Here is a 21,836-nt window from a genome sequence, read left to right on the forward strand (position 1 = left end):
CACACAAAAATGGCAAATGGTCTTATGATCTAATGATAGGTCTTCACCTAAATTATGTCAATGATGGTGGGTTTTAAAAACTTTTTATAGTCATGCTTGTGGCATGAGCTTTGGGGATGGCAATCAGTCCGTCGATCCACCGCTTTGGTCCAGACTCAAACATCTTTGTAATCTTAACTATTGGATGGATTGCCATGAATGCTTTTGCAGAGATTCACGGTTCCCTGTCTTACCTTGCACGACCAGCAGGTTCACATTTGTGGTTTTAAGTGAAATGTGGTTTTAAGTGAAATGTTTTGACAGCTATTGGATGGATTGCTATGAAATTTGGTGCAGACATTCATGTTCCCGTCAACATGTATCAAAGTAACTTTGGTGATCCCTCAATAAATCTAGCATCATAATTTTTTTCAAATTTTAATTTATTCAACACTGTATATGAATAAATGCTGACATTCCCATCAGCATAATCTGTACTTTGTGTTTAGTGCCAAAGAGCAATTGTTAGCATGTTAACGAGCAAAACTCTGACTGTGACAGACATTATACCTTCTAAACAGCATGTTAGCGTTTTGGTGTGTTGGCATGCTCACATTTGCCTCCAAGTCAATTTCCGCAAGGACCGTAATGCAAAAAACAAGACTATGTTGAATTTGAAATTTAATCTATTTATAATCAAATCAAACAATATGATAAAGTGAACAAAGAAGAGCAAGAGAGGAATGAAAGGTGGGAGGCAAATGAGCTCTAGATGAAGGAATTTAAGCGTAGGAGATATAGTAATTTAATGCGGAGCATAGTGCGAGATGTTTTTAGCGATAGGTTAATCAATTCCCCAGGGACATTCCTTTGTTATGAATATGAGAAAAGATCAACAGGGGGTGGCTGTGGCTCGGAGTTAGAGCAGGTTGGCCGTTAATCGGAAGGTTGACGGTTCAAGCCCCGGCTCCTCCAGGCTGCACGTCAAAGATACTGAACCCCGAATTGCCCCGGTGGCTGTTCCACCAGTGTATGAATGTATGTGAAAAGTCAGTTTCTGTTTGAACACTTAGGCTCAGTGTATGAATGGTGCGATGTAGTGTAAAAGCACTTTGAGTGGTCGAAAAGACTAGAAAGGCGCTATACAAATACGGAGCATTTACATTTACATCACCACTCTTGATGTTCTTACACACCCACAAACGTACAGTTTTTTGTTTTGTTTTTTTTGTAAATTTTTGGGGGGGTGCATATGTGGGTTTCAAGGAATTCAACTCAAAAGCAACTGCACCCATGCATTTGTGCACCACATTCAGTTGTCAAGTGTCCTTGGGCGGTTTGACGTCAGTGTCCCTGGACGAAGCGCTGAAATGCTTCCTTGCCTAATTTGAAGTGTCACTTGGTGCCGTTTGGCATCGCCACAGTGCAGTGAATGCCCAGGAATTATGACAGTGAAGCTACAGTCATCTAAGGGATTTTGTTAACTGGCCATGAAGCACAAGCCCAGAATGGATCGGTCAGATTTAAGTTGGAAATGTGTGTTTTACAATCCATTTCACAAATGTACATATCTACAGGAAGCAGAATTTGGGGAAATGAGTTTTGACAGTCTGTACATGGTGAATGGGTGGGTGATGTGCCGTGCGCAGAGAGCTTGCCACAACATATTTTACGCAGTCTTCTACACAGCGCACGACAGAACAACACACAAAAACCAGACGGAACTGGCCCGAGCATTACATCACATACCCGGGCCCCATTGCTCTCAGAAACGGGGGTAAAAATCAACACAAGATACAGATGAACTCAAATGCTGCTCACACATACACACGCTCTCTTTCCTCTTTATTTATTCCGCACCTGTCCCGCTCTGTGTTTGTGCAATGCTCTTGTGGTTCTGGCTCATGCGCACACTGGATCATGCTTACTCATGGCTTGGTGCAAGACTCGGCCTAGCTATATTTTGTTCTCCTGGGGGTTTTTTTTTTGCTCTCAGTCACTCTCCTTCACTGGGTGTTTTGTGCTTTTTTCATTTGGCTGTCTCAATGTTTGCTTTGCTGCTTGTATTGAATGCGCCGTACAGCACATCACATATAAATAAATAAATGAATAAATATATATACACTCATACTCATGCCTCACTTTCTCTTGGACGTACACACATCATATAGGATCTACGTACACAAGAAGGAATAAAATACCTCAAGGCTTTTTTATCCACCAGTACAGCTAAGACCGCTTGTTGTCTCTACACACATATATAAACAACTGCTGGTGTAAAAGATTTTGTGCACAAAATAGAGGCAAAGACGGTCTGTTTCTCTCTCTAAATAGTTTTATCCATGCACTGTTTTGTATTTAGCACTGTTATTAATGCATTTATTGATGGCTAAAGACAGGGCAGGTACCACGACCACTCACTCAAACACCCCCCTCTCCCCCTTGCTGCTGTCACTAATCATTTGCTGTTGCACTGGTGCTTGCTTTTTGCTGTTTGTTTTTTTTTGTTTTTCTTTCTTTCATTTATTTTTGCCTTTTCCTGTGTTCGTTGTAATCATGACCTCTCGCTGTTTTAATTTCAGATTTGCATATCCACTTCCACTCCTTCCTCATTTGCATACAGCAAGAATGGCGAGCGGGCATCCCACAGACAAATTCAGTTTCATGTATCAACCAGACACGCACAAGAGGTACGGGGCACGCATGCACACACACTCACACTCACTCACACACACACACACACACACACACGTGTACACGATTTCCCATGCCCGTGTCCAGGTAAGAAGGTTTGAAATAACCGAGGAGGTCTTTTCGTCTACACTGAGACCCGTGGGGAAAGTTGCCTTATGGGAGATATCACATAAATGGCTCTGTTATTAGGCACCTTCACCCCCAGCCATTTCCAGCACCTTAACATTTTTAGCGGCCACTCCTCCATTCAGTCCTGTAGTGGAAACCAAGCTGGTAGAGCTCGCCCTGCCGTTATTGGTGCGGTAAATAAGGCAGATGTGCAGCAATTGGCTGGCTTTATTTAATGCCACACAGGAAACCAAACCATTATTTTCAGAGGATCCATGCCTCCTTGTTTTTTATCCCAGCACTCTGTGTTTTTAAATACATGCTTATGTTGAGCCTACTTGAGGGTGAGAATTTTTTTTTTCGCATGCTGGCAAAATGCTTCAGCTGGATGTCTCCTTAAGAACCTGAGTTTGGGAATAATGCGTGATAAGTGCTGTCTTGATAATCGTAACAATTTTCTTTCCAGTTCACATGGCTTATGTCTCTCTGTCTTCTCTTATCCCTCCCCCTGCCCTCTCTGCCACACTTTCTATTTCTCTCTTCCTCAGTAAGAACAGGTTAGCTTCAGCTATGAATCCAAGTCTACAGCCCCGTTCAGCCTGGCACCCCATATGGAAACCCTAAGAACATGGCGTTTACAGGTAAGGCTAACACGTTATTACCCTCTATACCTATATAAACATGATTTTAAAGATGGCTGCAAGTAATAAACACGGCTGAATCTTTAGTCAGTGGATACTTAACTGGGTTTGTAGTATCTTATTTCACTCTCTTAAAGTTTAAAAAATGTTGTTCAGGTAGGAAAATATCAAAGAGCGTTATGGTTTTAGCTTTCTTTCATGCATCCAGCTCTTCTGGCATTTGCTTACTTGCCCCATCTTAGCGCTACTCCGTTGCCACCCTGTTGTTCACAATTAGAATTTTATTTTCCCATAAAACCATTGGTAACGGATGTTAAATCCAACACAAACGTCAACTACCCTACCTTTAGAAACCAATGAGAACATCACAAACTCAGAGGAATAGACAAGTAGTGCTGCACTATCAGACTCTACAGTAACAAATGTGCTAAATGTACATTATTCTTGTGCACATTTAGCGTACAAGATACAAAATGTGTTGGTATTGTGTTTTTAAATTGATAGCACCATCATACCCAGAAATTGTGGGAGGACCTCAGACTATGTCTTGTGACCTATAAAATGTGTAAGAAATGTCCTTAGTGAGCATTTGAACAGAGCATTTAGATTTTAAGCCTAACAAACAACATATGGTGCTTCAGTATAGAAGAGTTCAGGACACCTTTTCTCGACTGGGGTGAGAACGTAAATCTCCCACTGAGGAAGCAAGCAAGTAATTGTAATTGTTAACATCGTGGAGCTTTTAATTTTACACCAGCACAGGCTTTCAGTGTGGCAGGTGAAGAACAGGTTAAGATCAAGTAGATGGAAGGAACATTGGTCAAAAAAAAGCCATCAGCAGGCACTTGAGTTCGGACAAAGAGCTAGCCAGTCTCTTCTGAGGAACAGTGTCATGTGGCAGATATAGAGGTTGTGGGTCATTTTGAACATTCGCTGTTTGCAGAAGACACCATTTGAGAAGAACAACAGCTCCCTTTTTTAACATTAAGTTGAACATTGTGAACAGACACATAATTGAGACAAAGCCAGAGAAAAGCTTGTGTGCATTTCACACATCAGCTACACATTTTGACATCCAAGTCAGCTGGTTAGATTTGTTCCGCCACACTGTATTATGCTGCAAAAGACAATTAACTTTCATCTTTTTTAACCTGATGCAGAAGCATGAAGCTGGGATAATTTGACGGCTCCATGATGTCATTTTACCAGCTACTCTGTGCTTTTGTTGATATGTTCCTCACTCTTCACACTCGGTTCCCTTCTCTCCATCTCTTTGAATATGCTGTAGGGTTTGTTTGTTTTCCAGAAGAACTGCTGGTCAAAGGTGACTACATAATCTAAACATTCATCATTCCTGCATTCACCACCAAGTTTGCACATGTATTTTAACAAGTATATTTGATGCAGTAAAATGAGAGTATGGGTGTAGCTTACAGTGATGTGCTTTCACTCTCTGTTTAGTTTACATTTGCATGTAAACTAGAAGGACTATACATGTGACAAAATCTGAGAAACGGCATGTTTTTCAGGGATTATTTCCTGGCAGGGACTTATCCTTTTCCCCTGAGTGTCAGTTAGTAAGCAGTCCATGTCGCGTGTGTCCGTTGATGTGAAAACATGCACACAGACTGATTTAAATGATGAAATGGCCCATGAAGGTTGATTTTCATGTGCAAATCTGACCGATGGTAAATGACCTCTTCTGAATATAAGAAAATGAACCCCGATTATATCTTAACTGCACTCATGGATAGCAGCGGGCACAACCAGGAATAATGTAACAGAGAGGGAGCTGTAGTAAAATATCGTTGTTGTATATTCAGTTTTAGTTTGAATTTAGACAAATTCAGTGAGTTTTAACAATGTGCTTCAGGAACAGGCTGTTTTACTTGGTTTGTTCACATATTTCAGTATATCTCAATTTTGAGTAAAATTATATTTTTCATAGTTTTCACGTAACGTCACATTCCAATGAAAACGCTCCCTTGGAGGGCAAAAAGATATGCAACCAATATGCAAGTGATACACTGTTACTTTGAGTTTGTTACTTTTTGCGTTGCCAAAATGCTGGATGATTGTTATGCTTTCGGATTTACTAATCGAGGAGACAAGCCTGGGCTGTGTTAGGTGAGGGATTTACCCAGAAGGTAAAATTAAACATTAGCGCAGTCTGAGCGGTGGCAGGGACTGGGCGTTTTTAACGGTAGAAATGCAGCAGCGGATGCTGTAACGTTATCAATCGGATATGCCCAACACTTGTAATATTTTTCTTTTTCTTGTAAGTTGAAAGGTGATCCAAATAAAATTTTTACTGATTTTGCGGCGTCTCTACGGGGAAGTCGCGGTGTGAGCCGCTATGTTGGGCTGTTGTTTTGCCCTCCAGGTCACCGCACATGTCGCGTGACTGAAAACTATGAATTGGGTTTCTTTGTAAACTGGGTCTAGGAGTAATAGACTCTCTCCACCCAGATACTCATTCTGTATCCTTTTCATGGTTCTGTAGACTCAACCAGGTGTGAATACAGTAGTTACAAGCTGGCTGGCAACATTACCCATGGTGAACTGTCACCCCAAGTTCACCTGTTAAACTCGCCAATCTTGCAACACTAATTTAAGATGTTAAATGCTACTCCGGTCAACTTGTGAGATAAATGTGAAAAAATGCTGCAGGATGTTATCATATGTGAAACAAACACAACTTGACTTCTTATATAAATAAGCTAACAATGACATTTTGTGAGGTAAGGATACGTACGAACGTTTGCTAGGTGTTATTTCATTTATGTAGTATTGACATTTTTCTTTGTCAATAAGTAAGCATTGTCAAAATGCAAATGTTTTCACTTCTAAGGAGCAGTAGTCATAATTGCCCCTCACTTTAGCTATTTAGTATCAAACCTAGACATCTTGTTAATCACTGTTTTTTAGGACTGTAACAACATCTGGTGTGCTGTTGTATAATTTAATGGCTTTGGATCAGTGCTATGATAGATTGAACAAGCCACCAGACATTTTGTTCAAAATCTTTTGAACCATGCAGTGCTGCAGCTGTTCAACTAAGATGATACTTAAGTGTTTTTTTTCCAATTGAGAAATCACTAGATGAGTTAATGTTAAAGACTCAGCTGTCTCATTCGCAAGTCACAAATATTATACTTGGGGCTGCAGCTTATTCCTGCCATGATCAAAAAACATCTAGTCTACTATACTGAATAATCTATTTGGTTTAACTATTCCAACAAACCAAGTCCAATAAGCTAAAGATATTAAATTTACAATTATATAAAACGGATAAAAACAGCAATTGCCAACTAATTCTCTGTTTGACCATTCAATTGTAATATAAATATCACCAATAACACAATGAATTTATAGAGATACAGATTATTTAACCATCACAGCCCGCAGACTCTGCTGCAGTGTAGATTGATGCGGACATTTATTAGACCTGTTCCATCTGACTGCGGCTCAACCTTCAGCAGCAGCCAAAGCTAGATATAGCAACGGCGCAAAGCTACAGAACAGTCTGTGAGATTGACTGCCAATAATAGCGAGCAGTGAGCAGCACCTCTCTCACTTACATACTGTCTCTTAACTCTCCTGCTTTTCTCTTCTCTTCCTCCCTCTTTGTCTCGCTCTGTCGAACTCGCACCTTTTTTTTTTAATCAGTGAAGGCTTTCTCTCAGGTCAAAATCTGCTTTGTTTGCAAGATGTGTAATTGGTGACGCACGAGTGTGGTGTGTGCGAGCCCCCCCCCCCCCCCCCATGCACGTGTCTGCGTGCATTGCTAATGTTTCTGAATTTATCTCCTCCCCCACCATATTGGCAGGTGTGTCTCGTCTGTATGTAAGACGCATTCAGCCGACTGAGTTATTGGTGCAGACATTTTTTTTTAATGAGCGCCATCTGTGCACATCCTGCTCCAAACCAAATACTGCCCTACGTGTGTGTGTGTGTGTGTGTGTGCGGGTGTGTGCGTGTCTTTGTTGTGTGTGGCCCTCTCTTTGATAAACTATGGTTTCTTATATTTTCTCTCTCGTCTGTGATGTCCTACAGGCTATCCAGGAGGGTATCCTGCCGCAGCTCCCACCTATACACCCAACCTTTATCAAACAGGCAGTCCTGGGTATCCACCAGGTGAGTACCAACACACACACACACACACACAGACCATTTGATGACTTTGTGTATATTTAACAAGGTAATGTCTTGCTTTTAAAATTGCTGTAGGTTTACTCAAATATCTTGGGGTATTAATTATTGGGATGTTTGTCATTTTTCAAGGAAAACAAATCTGGGATAAACACCACAAAGATGGCAGAGTGGAGAGACATTGAAGTTTTATGGGGGGGGGGGGGGGGGTGATGAGTTTCATCATTTTTAACCAAACTGCGAGGATATGTATGTTTATTCTTTAAGTAGACATGATAACCTTGCCTATTGTTTGTGTGTTTATTTGCCCAATACAAAATAAAAAAATACAGCACAATTACAACATAAGGAAAGAATTATACAGCAATAACAAATGTTGTGGTCAGAGCCAAAAATTTTTATTGTGTGGCTCCCATTGAGAAAGAAATTATTTTTCATGAGCCAATAGCTAAAGACAACAATAATATAACCATCATCAAGTTTAGTAGGGATTTACTTCAGATTCTACCTCCAGTAAGAAATTATTAATTGGGAATGTGAGGCCAGAGCTGATCACAAAGTCTGCTGAAATACTTACTAGTATATAATACAATTTTTTTGAAATAACGATGTAAAAAGTGAAGAACCTTCAACAACCAATTTATCATGAATACTTTTTAGAAATATGTCAATCTTGCTTTTGAGTAATCATTCAATTCACACAGTAATGTGTTGATGTGAAATTAAAGTTAGTGTTTATATTAAGGTTTAATGTGCTGAATAAATTACGCACTGATGGAATTTTAATTTAAGTCCAGTGATCTGTTATTGCTGCGGCACTATAGAGCTGCACTGAATGTATGTGTTTATTATGCACACACAACCTTTTTTTTTTTTTGCCACATTTTTAATAATTGTCTGAGTTAGTTCTGATTCACACTTTGTTGTGAATAAATGGCTGCCTAGAAAATTGATGTAATACCACAGTCACTCGTGCTTTAAAATGTGTTTCATCATTTCAGTTTATTTTGAGCAATCAGAAAGTCCTTTAGAGTGGTGATCCCAGCCTTAAGGGCATGGATGGTGAAGGAATGGGAAGCTAGCCAGTAACAGCTGCCGGTGGCCTTATAGCAGCAGATACGTACTCTGCTGGGGTTCAGCGTCTGGTCCCCATAGCAGATGGGAATAACAGTTGTCTCACTGCTTTCCAGATATGGTTTGTCTGTAAAGATGTAGATAGTTTAGTGTGACTTTAACTTTTCAGCCTAGAAACCCAGACTGGGTCCAGTACGATACGAGATCTTCCAGAAACATTGGAATGACCCAGTTTGGATTCACCCTTTATTCATACAATGCTGGAATTTTATTTATTTTTTTGGACTATACAGTTATTTGCTTTATTAGTTATTTTCAAATTCATTACTTTAGAGATGATTTGTAGGTGCTTCCAGACAGAGGGATCGTGTATTTAAAAAAAAAAAAAAAGTAGTAAAAACCATGAAAAGAACAATGAAGAGTGTGTGTGTGTGTGTGTGTGTGTGTGTGAGAATGTCTGAAAACTGATAAATGTCAGACATTTGCAGACATTAGGGAGGTTATCATCTAAATGAATAACATTTGTGAAGTATTAATTACTATGAATAGATAAGATAGCCTTTTCCAAACATGGGGGGCAAATACCCACTTGAATCATTTGCTATTCTCTTGAATTTGAAGTGTCTTACCCAGACAGGATGGATTTTTAGATTTCATCTGATGCTTTTGAAGCCCTTCTCCTCTCGTCCCCTCCCCCACTTTGGTTTTTATCTTTTGGAAGTCTAACAAAATAGCAGGTACGCTTTGGCAAAGCTCGCCCTGCTTTTGTTCCAACAAAAGACGTGAACCTTATTATTGAGGCCGCTGTTTGAATCAGCAGCGGCACAGATTTCTTTCTATGCATTCCTCAGTGCTTAATGTGTGGTGAAGTCTTTAGATTTTGTGTCCTAGACAAACATCAACCTGCAGACAAGCCAGCTGTGGTCTGATTACAGACGTGTCTTGGTCAATGTCATTATTTCTTAAGACCACTGAATAGACAAACTGTTTCCTATCAGCAGGGCTTTTGTGTAATTGTCACACACCATTGTTCTCTAATGTCCTGTATCCATGTTAGAGAAAAGAATGTGTGTGAGGATATGCACACACACAGACACACGCGCGCTTTTAGACACACACAGCAGCTCCAGCATCTCTTTGTTCCCTTGTCCTTGTGCAAGAGAAGCGCTTTCATAAGCTCAGCAGCAGCAACTAGCTAGTAGCATGTTTGACCTTCAGGCTCCTCCGAGTGGCAGTTCAGAGCTACTGCACCCCACAGAGCAGAGGCCACTTAACAGCAGACATGAATGCAGTGGTCTGAACCAGATGCCCTTACTTCGCCCTGTAGATCTCACACATTTCAACTCTTTGATGTAGTCTCAGTTAGAACATGCTAGAAGGGTTTTTTTCCCCCTGTGCCACTAAGGTTGGTAGGTGGCTTGACTATATATGGTCTGGGAAAAGTTGAATATGCTCCATAGGCATGGACTCCACAAATGCTCTCTTTAGCAGTAAACAACACAAATGCTACAACTATCGTGTATACCGAGTATGTGTATAAATGAGGCTTTTTAAGACTCATAAACCCCTTGGCTGTATTGTTTTGAGACCTAAGACCCATAAAAAGAAAGCACCAGACCCCCATCTGGTGGATTTTGTAGGAAATGCAAAAACTAGAACAAACATGTGGCTACAACTAATGTTTATTGTCATTATCTATTCATCTCCCAATTAATTTCTCCAGAGGTCTAAAATGCATCAGAAAATGGTGAAAATGCCTTTTTTTTTAATGCCAATAAATAGTCCGAAACAATTTCCCATAATACAAGGAACTGCAGCCAACACTCCCATTTAGCAGCCGGCATTCATTAGCAGCTAGAGACAAATGTTTTCCCCAGGAGTTGGTTGAGAGTGAAATATCTGCTTAAAATGTAATGTCAGTTTTGTGTTCACAGCTTGTTGCACTGTGGCCAAAAACATCAGTTTATGACAAGCCGGTTTAAGAAAACAAAAATGAAAAAAGTAATGGCTTGCTCTGATGTAACACATGTCTAAGTCCTCCCTCCTTTCTCCCCTCTTTTTTCTTTTGACTGTTTTTAGGATATACTTCAGCAGGCACCCCATACAAAGTTCCCCCCACTCAGTCAAATGGCGCTCCCCCTCCCTACACCCCGACCCCCACCCCATACCCAACAGCTATGTACCCCATCCGCAGTGCCTACCCTCAGCAGAACCTGTACGCACAGGTAAGATATTGATTTGACAACATTAGTGCAGACGCTCTGCACTCTGCTACTGAAAAATGTCGATCAGATTCATTGTATCACATCTGTTCGGTTGGCCGTGCCATTTAACTTAATCACTTAAGTAAATATGCTCACATTGTTTAGTTGGTTGAATACATTACGCCACAGCATATTGATACAATAGGGTGAAGCAATTTTACAAATGCGACCCCAAATGGCCCATCATCTGTGCAGCAGCACTGTGGTTTAATTAAGAATGTAGAATTCTTTGAATTTAACTGATGGGTTGTTTTGTGTTGCTTGTTTCAATGTTAATATGATTCATACAATGACTCAATTTGGCTAAGAGTCTCGAGGAGCTAGAGAAACTAAACTCCCAAACAGAATTGGGGCCTGAAAATCCATTTGAACACATTCTTGCTTCCAGAGAAAAACCCTGGAGATTGGGCAAATTAGACTGACAACCTATTAAAAAGCACCAGCTTTGTTTGAGATTCAGTTGAGCAAGACAAGTCGACAATAGAGCCATCAATTTGTTCTTTTGTAATTTGGTGCTGTGGGTCTTTTTAATGGTAAAGTGGATGTTTTTGAAAAGTGCGGAAACAGGAAGAGAAATGGTTAATGCGAGAGAGTAATGTAGTATCTGTAAAGTGTTTTCTGCCTACTTCTCTTGTTCCTGCAGTGGGAAATGAGTATAGTTAAACCTTCTTAGACATCCCATTTGAAAAAAATGTTATAATTAGCTTTTATACAGACAGACGCACTCAGCCTCACCAGCCGTTTCCTTTGTTAATCATGACAGGGAGCATACTATACCCAGCCAGTGTATGCGGCTCAGCCACATGTGATCCATCACACCACCGTGGTGCAGCCTAACAGCATCCCCTCCACAGCCCTCTACCCTGCCCCCGTCCCTGTACCTGCTCCGCGCAACAATGGCATGGCTGCCATGGGGATGGTAGCTGGGACAACCATGGCCATGAGCGCAGGTAAGAGCAGAACCACTGACTCAAAAATTTTTAATTTTTTATTTTCAGCCATGACACGTTGGCTAAAGGCAGTGACGTCTTGACTGTTCTCTCACAACTGTAATCTGTGGTTTTAGGGCATTTATTTATGCAGGAGACTGTTTTCTTGCACTTGCACAGACATGTTTTTTTAATCTTGTTTACTGTGTGTGTGTCCTTGTTTTGGCTTGCATATTTCATAGATTTGATGCGCTTGACAGGGTCAGGGCTGTATATCACAAAACATCAGGGTATAAATTAGAGTTAAGACGATTAACTGGTCAGGTGATCGACAGAAAAATCAACTGGCAACTGATCACTAATTAATAATTTTTAAGCAAAAGATCTTTGGTTCCAGGATCTCAAATATGAATATATGCTGGTTTTCTTCATCTTCCATGATGGTCTTGTGGATATGTTTGGGTTTTGGAGTGTTGGTCGGCCAAAACGTTTTAAGCTGTCATCATGGGCTCTGGTTAGTTGCAGCCGTAGTTTATATTTATTTCTTACATTCGTTCAGTTATTTAGTTGGCATCCTTCAGGGTTACAAGGGAGGTAAATAAGTGTTTTATAATAATAAGTAGTCACAGCTGCTAAGATGCTTAACAAAAACAGGGGGAAATATAGCAAAATGCTTGAATGATCTACAATAATAGCATGGAACATTTTCATTATATCAAAATGCTGACATAACATGCAAGTCATGTACAACTACAGCAACTTAAAAACAGAAGAGAAGGGACAAACCAAGCCTTCATAGCTGTTGAGCAGATGGATTCATAAATGACTCATGAATGGTGTCGTTAAATTCCTGTAGGGACCTTGCTGACAACGCCCCAGCACGCCCAGATTGGAGGACACCCAGTTACTGTGCCAACCTACAGGCCCCAAGGGACACCTGGGTACAGCTACGTACCGCCTCACTGGTAGAGCCCACCCATCATGTGAGTGTCTGCCCTCCTCTTCTCCCCCCACTCCCCACCTCTTTTCCTCGGAGGTCAGTGGCGGGCTATAGTCTCTCACCAATGTGCACTTCTGCTCATCTTTCCCACCAGATCTGGAGTCCACCATCGTATGCAACTGCTCAAATCTTACACGGGCTCCCACTGGTAACCACGGGGACTCGGCACCTGTCTGCAAGAACAAAACTAAAGTGCAACAGCCACTTTACTATTATTGTTATTATGCGACATTCTTTTACATTTTTCCAAAAGCTGCTTTTATTTTTTATTTTGTTCATTTGCCAAGCAGTCATTACCTTATTTTGTATGGTTATTTTATTTCCTCACTTTCCTTTGCTGTATCTGTCATTGGAACTCCAGAAGGACTCTTGACCAATCACGGCGTCAGTTGCTCCTGTTTCATTGTTGTGCTGGTGTGTGTGGTCCTTCCTGCTGCTGCTCAGTTGGCTGGAAAATATTGGGCACTTACTCCTCATTATCATCTCCATCGGTCACTACGAAGACTTATTGACTTATGCTGCCAACTTTTCTAATGACTAGATATCAGCACAGGGTTTTAACATAATTAGGAGATTTGCTTTTCGGGTTATTTAATTTTCTTAACACTATTTTACCACACGCAACTGAATTACTTAAACTTTTCTGTGGACTTTTCCCCCCTTTTCCCTTTTTGTTCTTTCTTCCTCGTCATCCTTTTTTTATCCGCTTTGTTTCTGTAATCTCACTCGTCTTCCAGCGCGTAGCTGTCTGTCCAGCAGTAGTAAGTCCACCATCCCTGTCGTTAACGTCTCCGTGTGAGTGCTATGTCACTATGGGCAGAGCACTTACAGACCCATTACCCATCTGCTGCGTGTTCCTCTGTGTACACGTTAGCATAGTGGATAGTACAGAACTAAGAAAACATACTTCATGCTAAATACTATGCAGGCTACTATGTTGTGACACTGTCGACATCTTAACCTTAGCATAGGTCAGTACATTTAGAAAATGTAAGGATATTTATAATAACGGCGTCAACAGCATTGGTGGCCGTGCACACTTTCTCTCTCTCACACACACACACACACACACACACACACACACACACACAGGGGCTCCTGTATGTGTTGAAAAATACATGATCACTTAGTGGCACTTACCTCCAGTTATGTTGTTACTGATCAACACACAAGCACACACACACAACATGGTTTTCTCGGTGTGTGCATGGCAGGCAGCAGAGAAGGAGTTTAAAGGGATTGTGTTGGCACTAGGAGTGGAGAGCAGGACAAGACGGGGAGAGCAGACGACAGGGAAGGAGAAAGAGATCACATATTCACGGTCGGTCATTTCATTTCAAGGTACAAGACATGCGAGTTTGTGGCTGCTCCCCTGCAGGAGAATGCACAAGCACACTGCTGATTTGCCCTATGTGTTGTACATTGACTTGTCTCTGCGATTATATCATCTCCTTCTTCTTCCTTTGTCCAGGCGAGGATTTTAAACCAAACACTCAACAGACAGAAAACCCAGGCTCTTGAGTAAACAGTTATTAATGGACCAGTCTAACAACTGTGCCGATTCATGGATAGGATTTGATACACTAGTCCATTCCACAGTGCTGAGAGTGCTGATAAGACCAAACCAGTGGCACGGATGGCTGCGCACCACATTTAGAAATGAATTGTGAACAATCAGAAGGCTGTAATGTGTACACACCTGGTCCATGCCGTTAGGGCTTTGTTATTCTCAGAATTTGAGTCAAAATTTTAACTTTTGTGGGTTTTCCCATGTGAATTGCAAGAGCAAAATGAGAAGACTGTCATCCAAAAAGTGCTGGTTCTAGTGTTCATGGCTACAACACTTTAAGATTATTAGCAAGTGTGCAGAGCTGTGATGATGCAGTGTCACTTAGTTTTAAAACTAGTCCAGTCCAGTTGGGGGTCCAGCTTGACCTCCAGGAGCCGATGGGAGGCTTTTTAGACTTTCAGTAGTTTTCATGAGAAAAGAATCATCCATTAGTTTACTGTGCTTTTTTCCGCAAGTGTTGGAGATTTACACATCGGCTTTTACTGACCTGCTTTTTAAACATTATTCTCCATTTTTAAAAATCCAGCATAAACCTTGACTTTTATGAAAATTGTCATTAAATGAGGATAATATTTGAGCCAATGACACATGGACCATATTAAGTCATTTTCTGTTGCCTTTTTATGCTTATACTTGTAAATGCAAAGGCATTCACATCCACAGTAGGATGGCCCATCTTAATCAAACACTATGAACACAGCGAGTAGTGGTGGTGGGATTTAATATTAAGGTGAGGCCTGTGGTATTTTTCAGGATTTACAAAAGAAAGACTCAAATCACTACTTCATGATCTGTAGAGTTACAGATTGGTATAACTAAAAGCATTTACTGAGCAGGTATGTAGATGAAGTGGTTTGATATTGCAATAAAATAAGAGGGAATGCCTCCAACTGTTAACACAGTAATTATTTTATCAGCGTTTTGAATTGATTTTTTTTAAAAAGAATGCTTATTGTTGTAATCTCTAAATATGGATTACAGGCTCTGTATGCAGCCTCCATTCAATAATTATTACAGTTACCGCTAAGAAGAGTAGAACATATCAAGAATTTGGGTATTGAATAACTTTGTGAGGAAATATTGCACAACATAAGACAAAAAAAATAAACTTATTGACTATAATTTAATGCTAAGTAACAGGTACCTAGGCTTTGTAGTGCAGGAGGGAGGAAGAAGCAATTTATATTGTAATTAAAAATAAAACAAATAAGGTTGAGTGTTTGAGGTATTCTTAGTCCAGATGTTTGTACACTAGTAGGTAAATTCTCAAGAAAATTACATAATGCCGCTGTCGGATGAAAAACCGCCGACCTTTTTAGAAACGATCCTTGTATTTTGGAAGATCTAAAGTGGATGTTATCGGCGGGAGGGTCATGAAATGTTCCCACTGTAAGGATCTTGTAAATTTTGATTCGAGCCAGTAAAACTGAAAAGATGCAGAAACTGGGCTTTTCTTGCGACAGCAGCAATGTTACTTGTCATTAGGATTTATTTAACCAACCACTACTTCTGTCAGTATTTCTCAATTAAATCTTGTGTTGTTTTTGTTTTGTATTTTCTTCTTTTTCCCTCTGGTGAATTGAGCATAATGGGTATGCATAATATTCAGGTGTATTTCAATATAGCATTGGATCTCTAACTTAAAAAAAAAAAAAAATGCAGTATATTTATACAGCAAGTGGTACAGTAATGTATTTCTAGCTAAGCATGGTTGCGTCAGTGTGGCAGCTACTGTTTGTGCTTTTAATAATTAGTTTTTTAAAACCTCTTCTGCATCTCTGTCCTCTACATATCTGTCACTGAAGGGGGAGGAGAAGTTAAGGCAAGGTCTAGTAAATAAACTTAGGATGGGGGGGGGGTTGTCACCGAATTCCCACATTCTTGTAATTGTCTCCTGAATTTACAGACCTTGAGGAAGCAGAGGATCAATGATAGAACTGAAATGGATAGCCTTTTTTTGGTTGACTGGAAAAAGGTTAACATCTCTTTTGGAAGCCATCTTCGCTGTCCATTTCTGTTCTGAGTGGTGCAAAGATAAGAACCCGCAGCCTCCACGCCCTTTGTTCTGTGCCATATTTCACCACCGTTTGTTCAGTAAATATTAGTTTTCTTCTAAGTAACTGGTGAATTCTGAGTACTTGTTATGTCAAGCTTCCTGTGAATCTGTGTTTCCCTATTGCTGTCCTATTTCCCCACATTGTTGTTAATGCATATCGCCCGTCTCCTATTTATCCTTCTTACTTTGTCCTCCGTGTTTGTCCTATTTTCATTTTGTGCCACAACTCTCTTCAGAGGCCATTTTGCATCCTTCTAACTATTCAAACATTTAGTTTTATTACATTCAGGAATGCAAAATGATGTCAGATCATATGTTCTGCTCTCTCATGTCCTCTTTGACCTTTAACTCTCTGCTCTCACAGTCTCATCTTTTTTGGCCTTTATGTGCTTTCAGTCTGACCTTTGCAACCATCACCACCCCGTCTAAGTAGCAGTCATATTGAACTATATGATTGTCATTACATTGGTGTCACTAATGGTGATAATCTGTTGTAAATTGTTTAGCATTTGTGAGATCTGTACTGAGCCTTTTAAGCACTAGATGTCGCCAGCAACAAAGCCTGAAAGTGGCTTCAAGGCTTTGAGCCAAAATGATAAATTAATCATTTTATTTATTGGTCATTTACATCTAAGAATCACAATTAGATGTCACATTATGAGCACAGAGATATTTTTGGTGGCCTTTTTCAAATGACCCCCCAATTTAAGCAAGACAAAAATATGGTTTCACTTTGTCTTATAGGAGTTTGATCATTTTAACTTGAACATTGATACGAGAGTTGTATTTTTCTGGGCTAAGAGCCAACGCTCTTTAAAACTCTAATTCTGTTTTTAATGTGGAGGGCTCAGTAGAGGCAGACCCACAGAGCATTTCGGATAGCTGAAGATGAACGACTCCCACAGAGCAGGGTTTTTATTTTGTTTTTTTCTTCAGGGTGGTGAAAATGCTTCCTCATAACTCCATTCCTTGCCTCATTGATTTCAATTTGCACTTAAGTGAAATGTGTGTGAGCAAAGTTGTCTTAATCATGGGTCTTTTATCATTTTATTTTGTCATTCTGTTTCTTAATGTTGAAAGGTGGTAACTTTAATGAGGATTATGCAGGGTTTTTTGTTTTGTTTTCACTACATTTTAATCTTGCGTCTTTTCACTTTGACAGTGAAAATGTGACCAGAAACATTCATAACACCTCTCTTCTCCTTCCTTTTTCCCTCTACCCCCTCTCTCTCCTTTTCTTTTTTCTTTTTGCCTTGCGGTTGCTATGTCTTAGGGTTCTTTTTTCATAGTATAAATTAAAACACTACTATCATAGTGAATAGTAGGCTCTTAAATGTCTTTGATGTTCTGCTGCAGCTTTTTAATTTCAATCTGTCAGAGATATCTTAGTTTAATTTGACACTAAATGTGATGCAAAAAGTGGAAATTCCTTGTCTTCCAAAAAAAAAGCATACTTGTTATCCCACCTTGGATCAAGTATTAGGAACAACCCCATCTTTGGAAGTTTTAGTTTGGTACCCAGTTTGCACATGCTATGGTATATCTGTTACCGTAAGGTTGTGTTTGAAACAGAAGCCCAACGTCTGTTCAGCGTTGAGAGAAGTGAATTGTATGTTAGCTATTTGGTCCAGAGTGAAGGACCAGCGTCAGGCTTGTGATATGAAGTGTAAATCTGTTTTAATTTGTTTTTTTACGTTTATTTTTTTTTGTTGTTGAGGTTTTTTTTGTTTTTTTTTAAAGATCAGTTAGTGATCTTAGTACTATAACTAAGCCAAGTTTGTAATTGTATATTTACTGTAAAATGTAGAACATTGAATAACTATTAAAATTTTCCTATAAAAGGAAGACCGTCTTGTGATATTCTCTCTGCTGCCATTATTATTTTTTTTTTTCTTGTACAGTTTATCTGATTAGTCTTAACAGTTGCTCTCTGGGATTTGTGCCATTATTCTAAGGAATAAACAAACATGTATATCTGCATGTGCAGTACAGCTCCCACATAGATTGATGTGGAAAATCTGTGGAACGTTTTCCTAAGATGAGCCTGATACGGTTTATTTAGTACAAAAGTGTTTGGACAGGCTTCTCTGAAAATGAACAGAATAGTTACCTGTAGGCTAGTAAGTCAGAGACTTGACTCAGAACTCCTGCACTATTAAAGAGGTGTGACTGTAGGTCTGCATGAGTCACAAGTCAAGAATTGTTGTAGGAGAGGGAAATCAAAAGCAAAACAACAAGGAAATTAAAATAATTTGGATGTACTATCTAACTGAGCCCATCCCTTTTTCATTGTAAACCAACTCCTAAGAGTTTTCCCCTGATGTCCTTAGTTCCATGTGATGTTGACAAAATCTCACCCTTATCCATTTGTGGTGAGATTGTGTTTGTCAACAACTGTTTTCAAGACCAAGAAAGAACTCAACTCAACTGATGCTCCATTTTCCAACTTAAAGGTAGGCCTGTGGGGGGTTTGGACAAGGGCAATGCACCTGCAAAGCCCATGAGGAAGAGGACTGCAATTTGGTGAACATGGATGTGAACAATGCATGAAAATATAAAATCAGTTCTATGTGTTATGAGGAAGAAAATACACACATAACTGCAGAAGAGAGTATTTGTGGGATTAAGTGAGTGGATGTTTGGGGGGAAAAAAATAAGAAACCAGGGGCCTTAGCCAGGATTGTAGATGTACTGAGTCCATTTTATTAATCTACTTGTTTTTTTGACCTAAAAGATGTCAAATTTAGCAGCTGACCTGCAAGAGAACAAAATAACAGGTTCAGGGCTAGCACAATATTAGCTTAATGGTCCCAAATCATTTTACCAGTGCATTGTAAATTTTGTTTTAGTGGGAAGTTTAATGACCCATCTATGTTGCAGACTTTGCTTCTCTGTCCCGTTTCAGGAACCGGTGGATGTGAGTACACGCGACATGAGTCTGCATTCAAATAGAAGAACCAGAAAGTTATTATTTCCCCTGTGGCTGAAATAGAAGGAGAGCAAACAACGCTCACTCTTTCACTTCCCTCCATATCCACTGCCAGACATCCTTCCAGGGTTTTGCAATACCAACAACTACTCATACAGACACATACACACTATTGAACAAACACTGACACATACCTCTTTGATGCACAACGCCCCGCCACACACACACACACACACACGGCCTCATATCTCAATCCCGGACAAGAATGCGTGGTGTTGATGCAGAACAGAAGGTTCAGTCACTTTTTTACTTAAGTAAAAGTATGAAAAGGTTATCAGCAAAATCTATCTCAATTCATTTGATTATATTTTGTATAAATAATCTAAATCTGTATAGAAACTTAAGTATCATAAAACAAAACACTCAAGTAAAGCACACGTGGGAGAACCGCCATAGAGGTGCATTATTGAGGAACTAATAATTTAATTTCACCATCTTGCACTGTGATTGTGCAGGCCGGATCATACAGCGACACATGGCCTCACATCAGGAGGTTGAACCCTCCTCCTGTAGGTACTTCTAAAAAGGAGAAACTCTGCGTCTGCAGCTCTGTCTCAGCATGTTTTGGTTTTTTCCCAGTCTGCTTTTGTTTGAACTGGTGTTTAGAATGAAATCACGGTTTTGTTTCAGCTTCGGTTTCTGCTTTGACATTTCTTCATCTTGCCCGGAACGCTGCAAGTGTTGAGCAGAGGGGTGTTTGTGTAGAGCCATTCATTCATTCATTGATTGTTTGGACAAAAGCCTGCCAACAGCCCACTCTGATCACAGTATACTGTTTTTATTTCACAATAGGAGAATATGAGTAGGCCTATAGCTTGTGCTGTCCCTATCATACAGCTGTTTTCTACTGCCACGTGAGTACCACATCTGCAAAGACATTTTTACAGGAACTGAAAGCCTGCCATCTTAAAATGATTGTTTTAAAATACACCAGAATGGATGAATGAACCAACCCTAACTTCAAATCCTTATTGTGGATTTTTTCCTTCATTAAATATTTTATTGACAATCTTTAGTGAGAGCTGAATAAACATTAGAATACATACTGTATGTAAGCTGTCATGTGTGTTTATATCTAACTGACATGTACAAAATACTCATTCTTTAAGCAAACATCAATCATAGATTAATCATAACATCCGTTTGCAGGCGACTCTCTCACTCATGCATTTGTAAAGTACTGTACATAGATACACAATCGCACACAGCCAATTCGACATTAGAAAGTTGTCTCAGGGATTTTAAGTTGAAGTGACGGTGGTGAACAACCTGGTTAAACCAGATGCAGGCTGGAAAAAGGGCATGTACGGGATTGTAACACTGTGAAAACAGCCAGTCACACACTCAAAAAGTGGTATCCGTGAACTTTAGGGTCATCAGAATATTTACCAAGAAAGTTGTTTTGTAGGAACCACACACGAATGTTTAGCTTTCAGGGACACTGTCACACTGCAGTCTCTAAAACCAGTGAGCAGATTAAAAAATGAAATTCTAAACAAAAATCTGTGTATTTTTGTCATCCAATCAAAACGGCATGAGAAAGACTCAGACAGAAATCGGACTGAGTTTTGTAGAAATTCTGAAATGCACCACATAAGGTTCAACAGTTTCGTTTAAGACATTTGCTAACGAGGATCAGGCCCAGATTTAGCCCTTTCAAGTCTGCGCTCCATCCCAGCTGCCCCTCCATGAGGATGTGTTTATGAAGTTCGAGCTTTTCAAGCTGTGCTATTGCATGTACACATGCAAGGAAGGTTGGTGGTCTGAAAGGGTTTTTTTTTTTAGGATCAGAGAGAGGCTCTCACAATACTCCTCAGTCATTACAAAAATTTGCTGATAAAGCATTTGGCGAGCATTCATCATGCGATATCCATATTTCAAACTCTATGACTAATACCCATCTCTGTGTGTTCACTTCACATCTTGTGAATGATTTTTGTGCCAAAGTTCACTGAAACTTTATATGGTGGTAAATTTTGCAAAACAACTATTTTTGTGCTGCTATGTCAGTGTGTGGTCGAGGCTGATAGTGGTTCTCTAGCCAAGTGTTCACTGATTCTATACAAGCAGCTAACTGACAACCAGTCATCTTGTTTGTTTCTGTTTCCCATCAGAGGCTAATCCCTGTGAACACTTCAGTTTGCTTGAATTCAAACTCATAAACACTGTCACCTATTATTTTCATCACTTACGTAATTTCATAAATTTGGATTTGGCAGCTTGAAGCGTTTTAGGATTTGTTAATATAACTCCTGAAATCTTGCTACTCAAATTCTCTTCACACACTCACTCAGTTAGCAAAAACATTGATCATCTGTGGACTTAACAGCAACAATATAAGTTTTATAGCGGTTCAGTAAAATATTTAGGGGGTGAAGTC

At 39.8% G+C, this 21,836-nt stretch overlaps 1 protein-coding gene across 1 annotated transcript in view; it reads left to right on the forward strand.

Annotated features, from left to right (window-relative positions):
* Window positions 1–18,314, forward strand: part of fam168a (family with sequence similarity 168 member A) — a 29,613-nt gene extending 11,299 nt beyond the window's left edge. The window contains 9 exon segments of the mRNA XM_038692402.1: window positions 2,562–2,669; window positions 3,330–3,360; window positions 3,362–3,422; window positions 4,711–4,746; window positions 7,479–7,559; window positions 10,728–10,873; window positions 11,676–11,862; window positions 12,698–12,824; window positions 12,936–18,314. Coding sequence (XP_038548330.1) covers window positions 2,608–2,669; window positions 3,330–3,360; window positions 3,362–3,422; window positions 4,711–4,746; window positions 7,479–7,559; window positions 10,728–10,873; window positions 11,676–11,862; window positions 12,698–12,810 — 717 coding nt within the window. The 5' untranslated portion in view covers window positions 2,562–2,607 and the 3' untranslated portion in view covers window positions 12,811–12,824; window positions 12,936–18,314.
* The last annotated feature ends 3,522 nt before the right edge of the window (window positions 18,315–21,836 follow it).

Source organism: Micropterus salmoides, unplaced genomic scaffold, assembly GCF_014851395.1.
Source record: "Micropterus salmoides isolate LMB-PRFRI ecotype aquatic unplaced genomic scaffold, ASM1485139v1 Ms_hic_scaffold_3, whole genome shotgun sequence".
Taxonomy (NCBI): domain Eukaryota; kingdom Metazoa; phylum Chordata; class Actinopteri; order Centrarchiformes; family Centrarchidae; genus Micropterus; species Micropterus salmoides.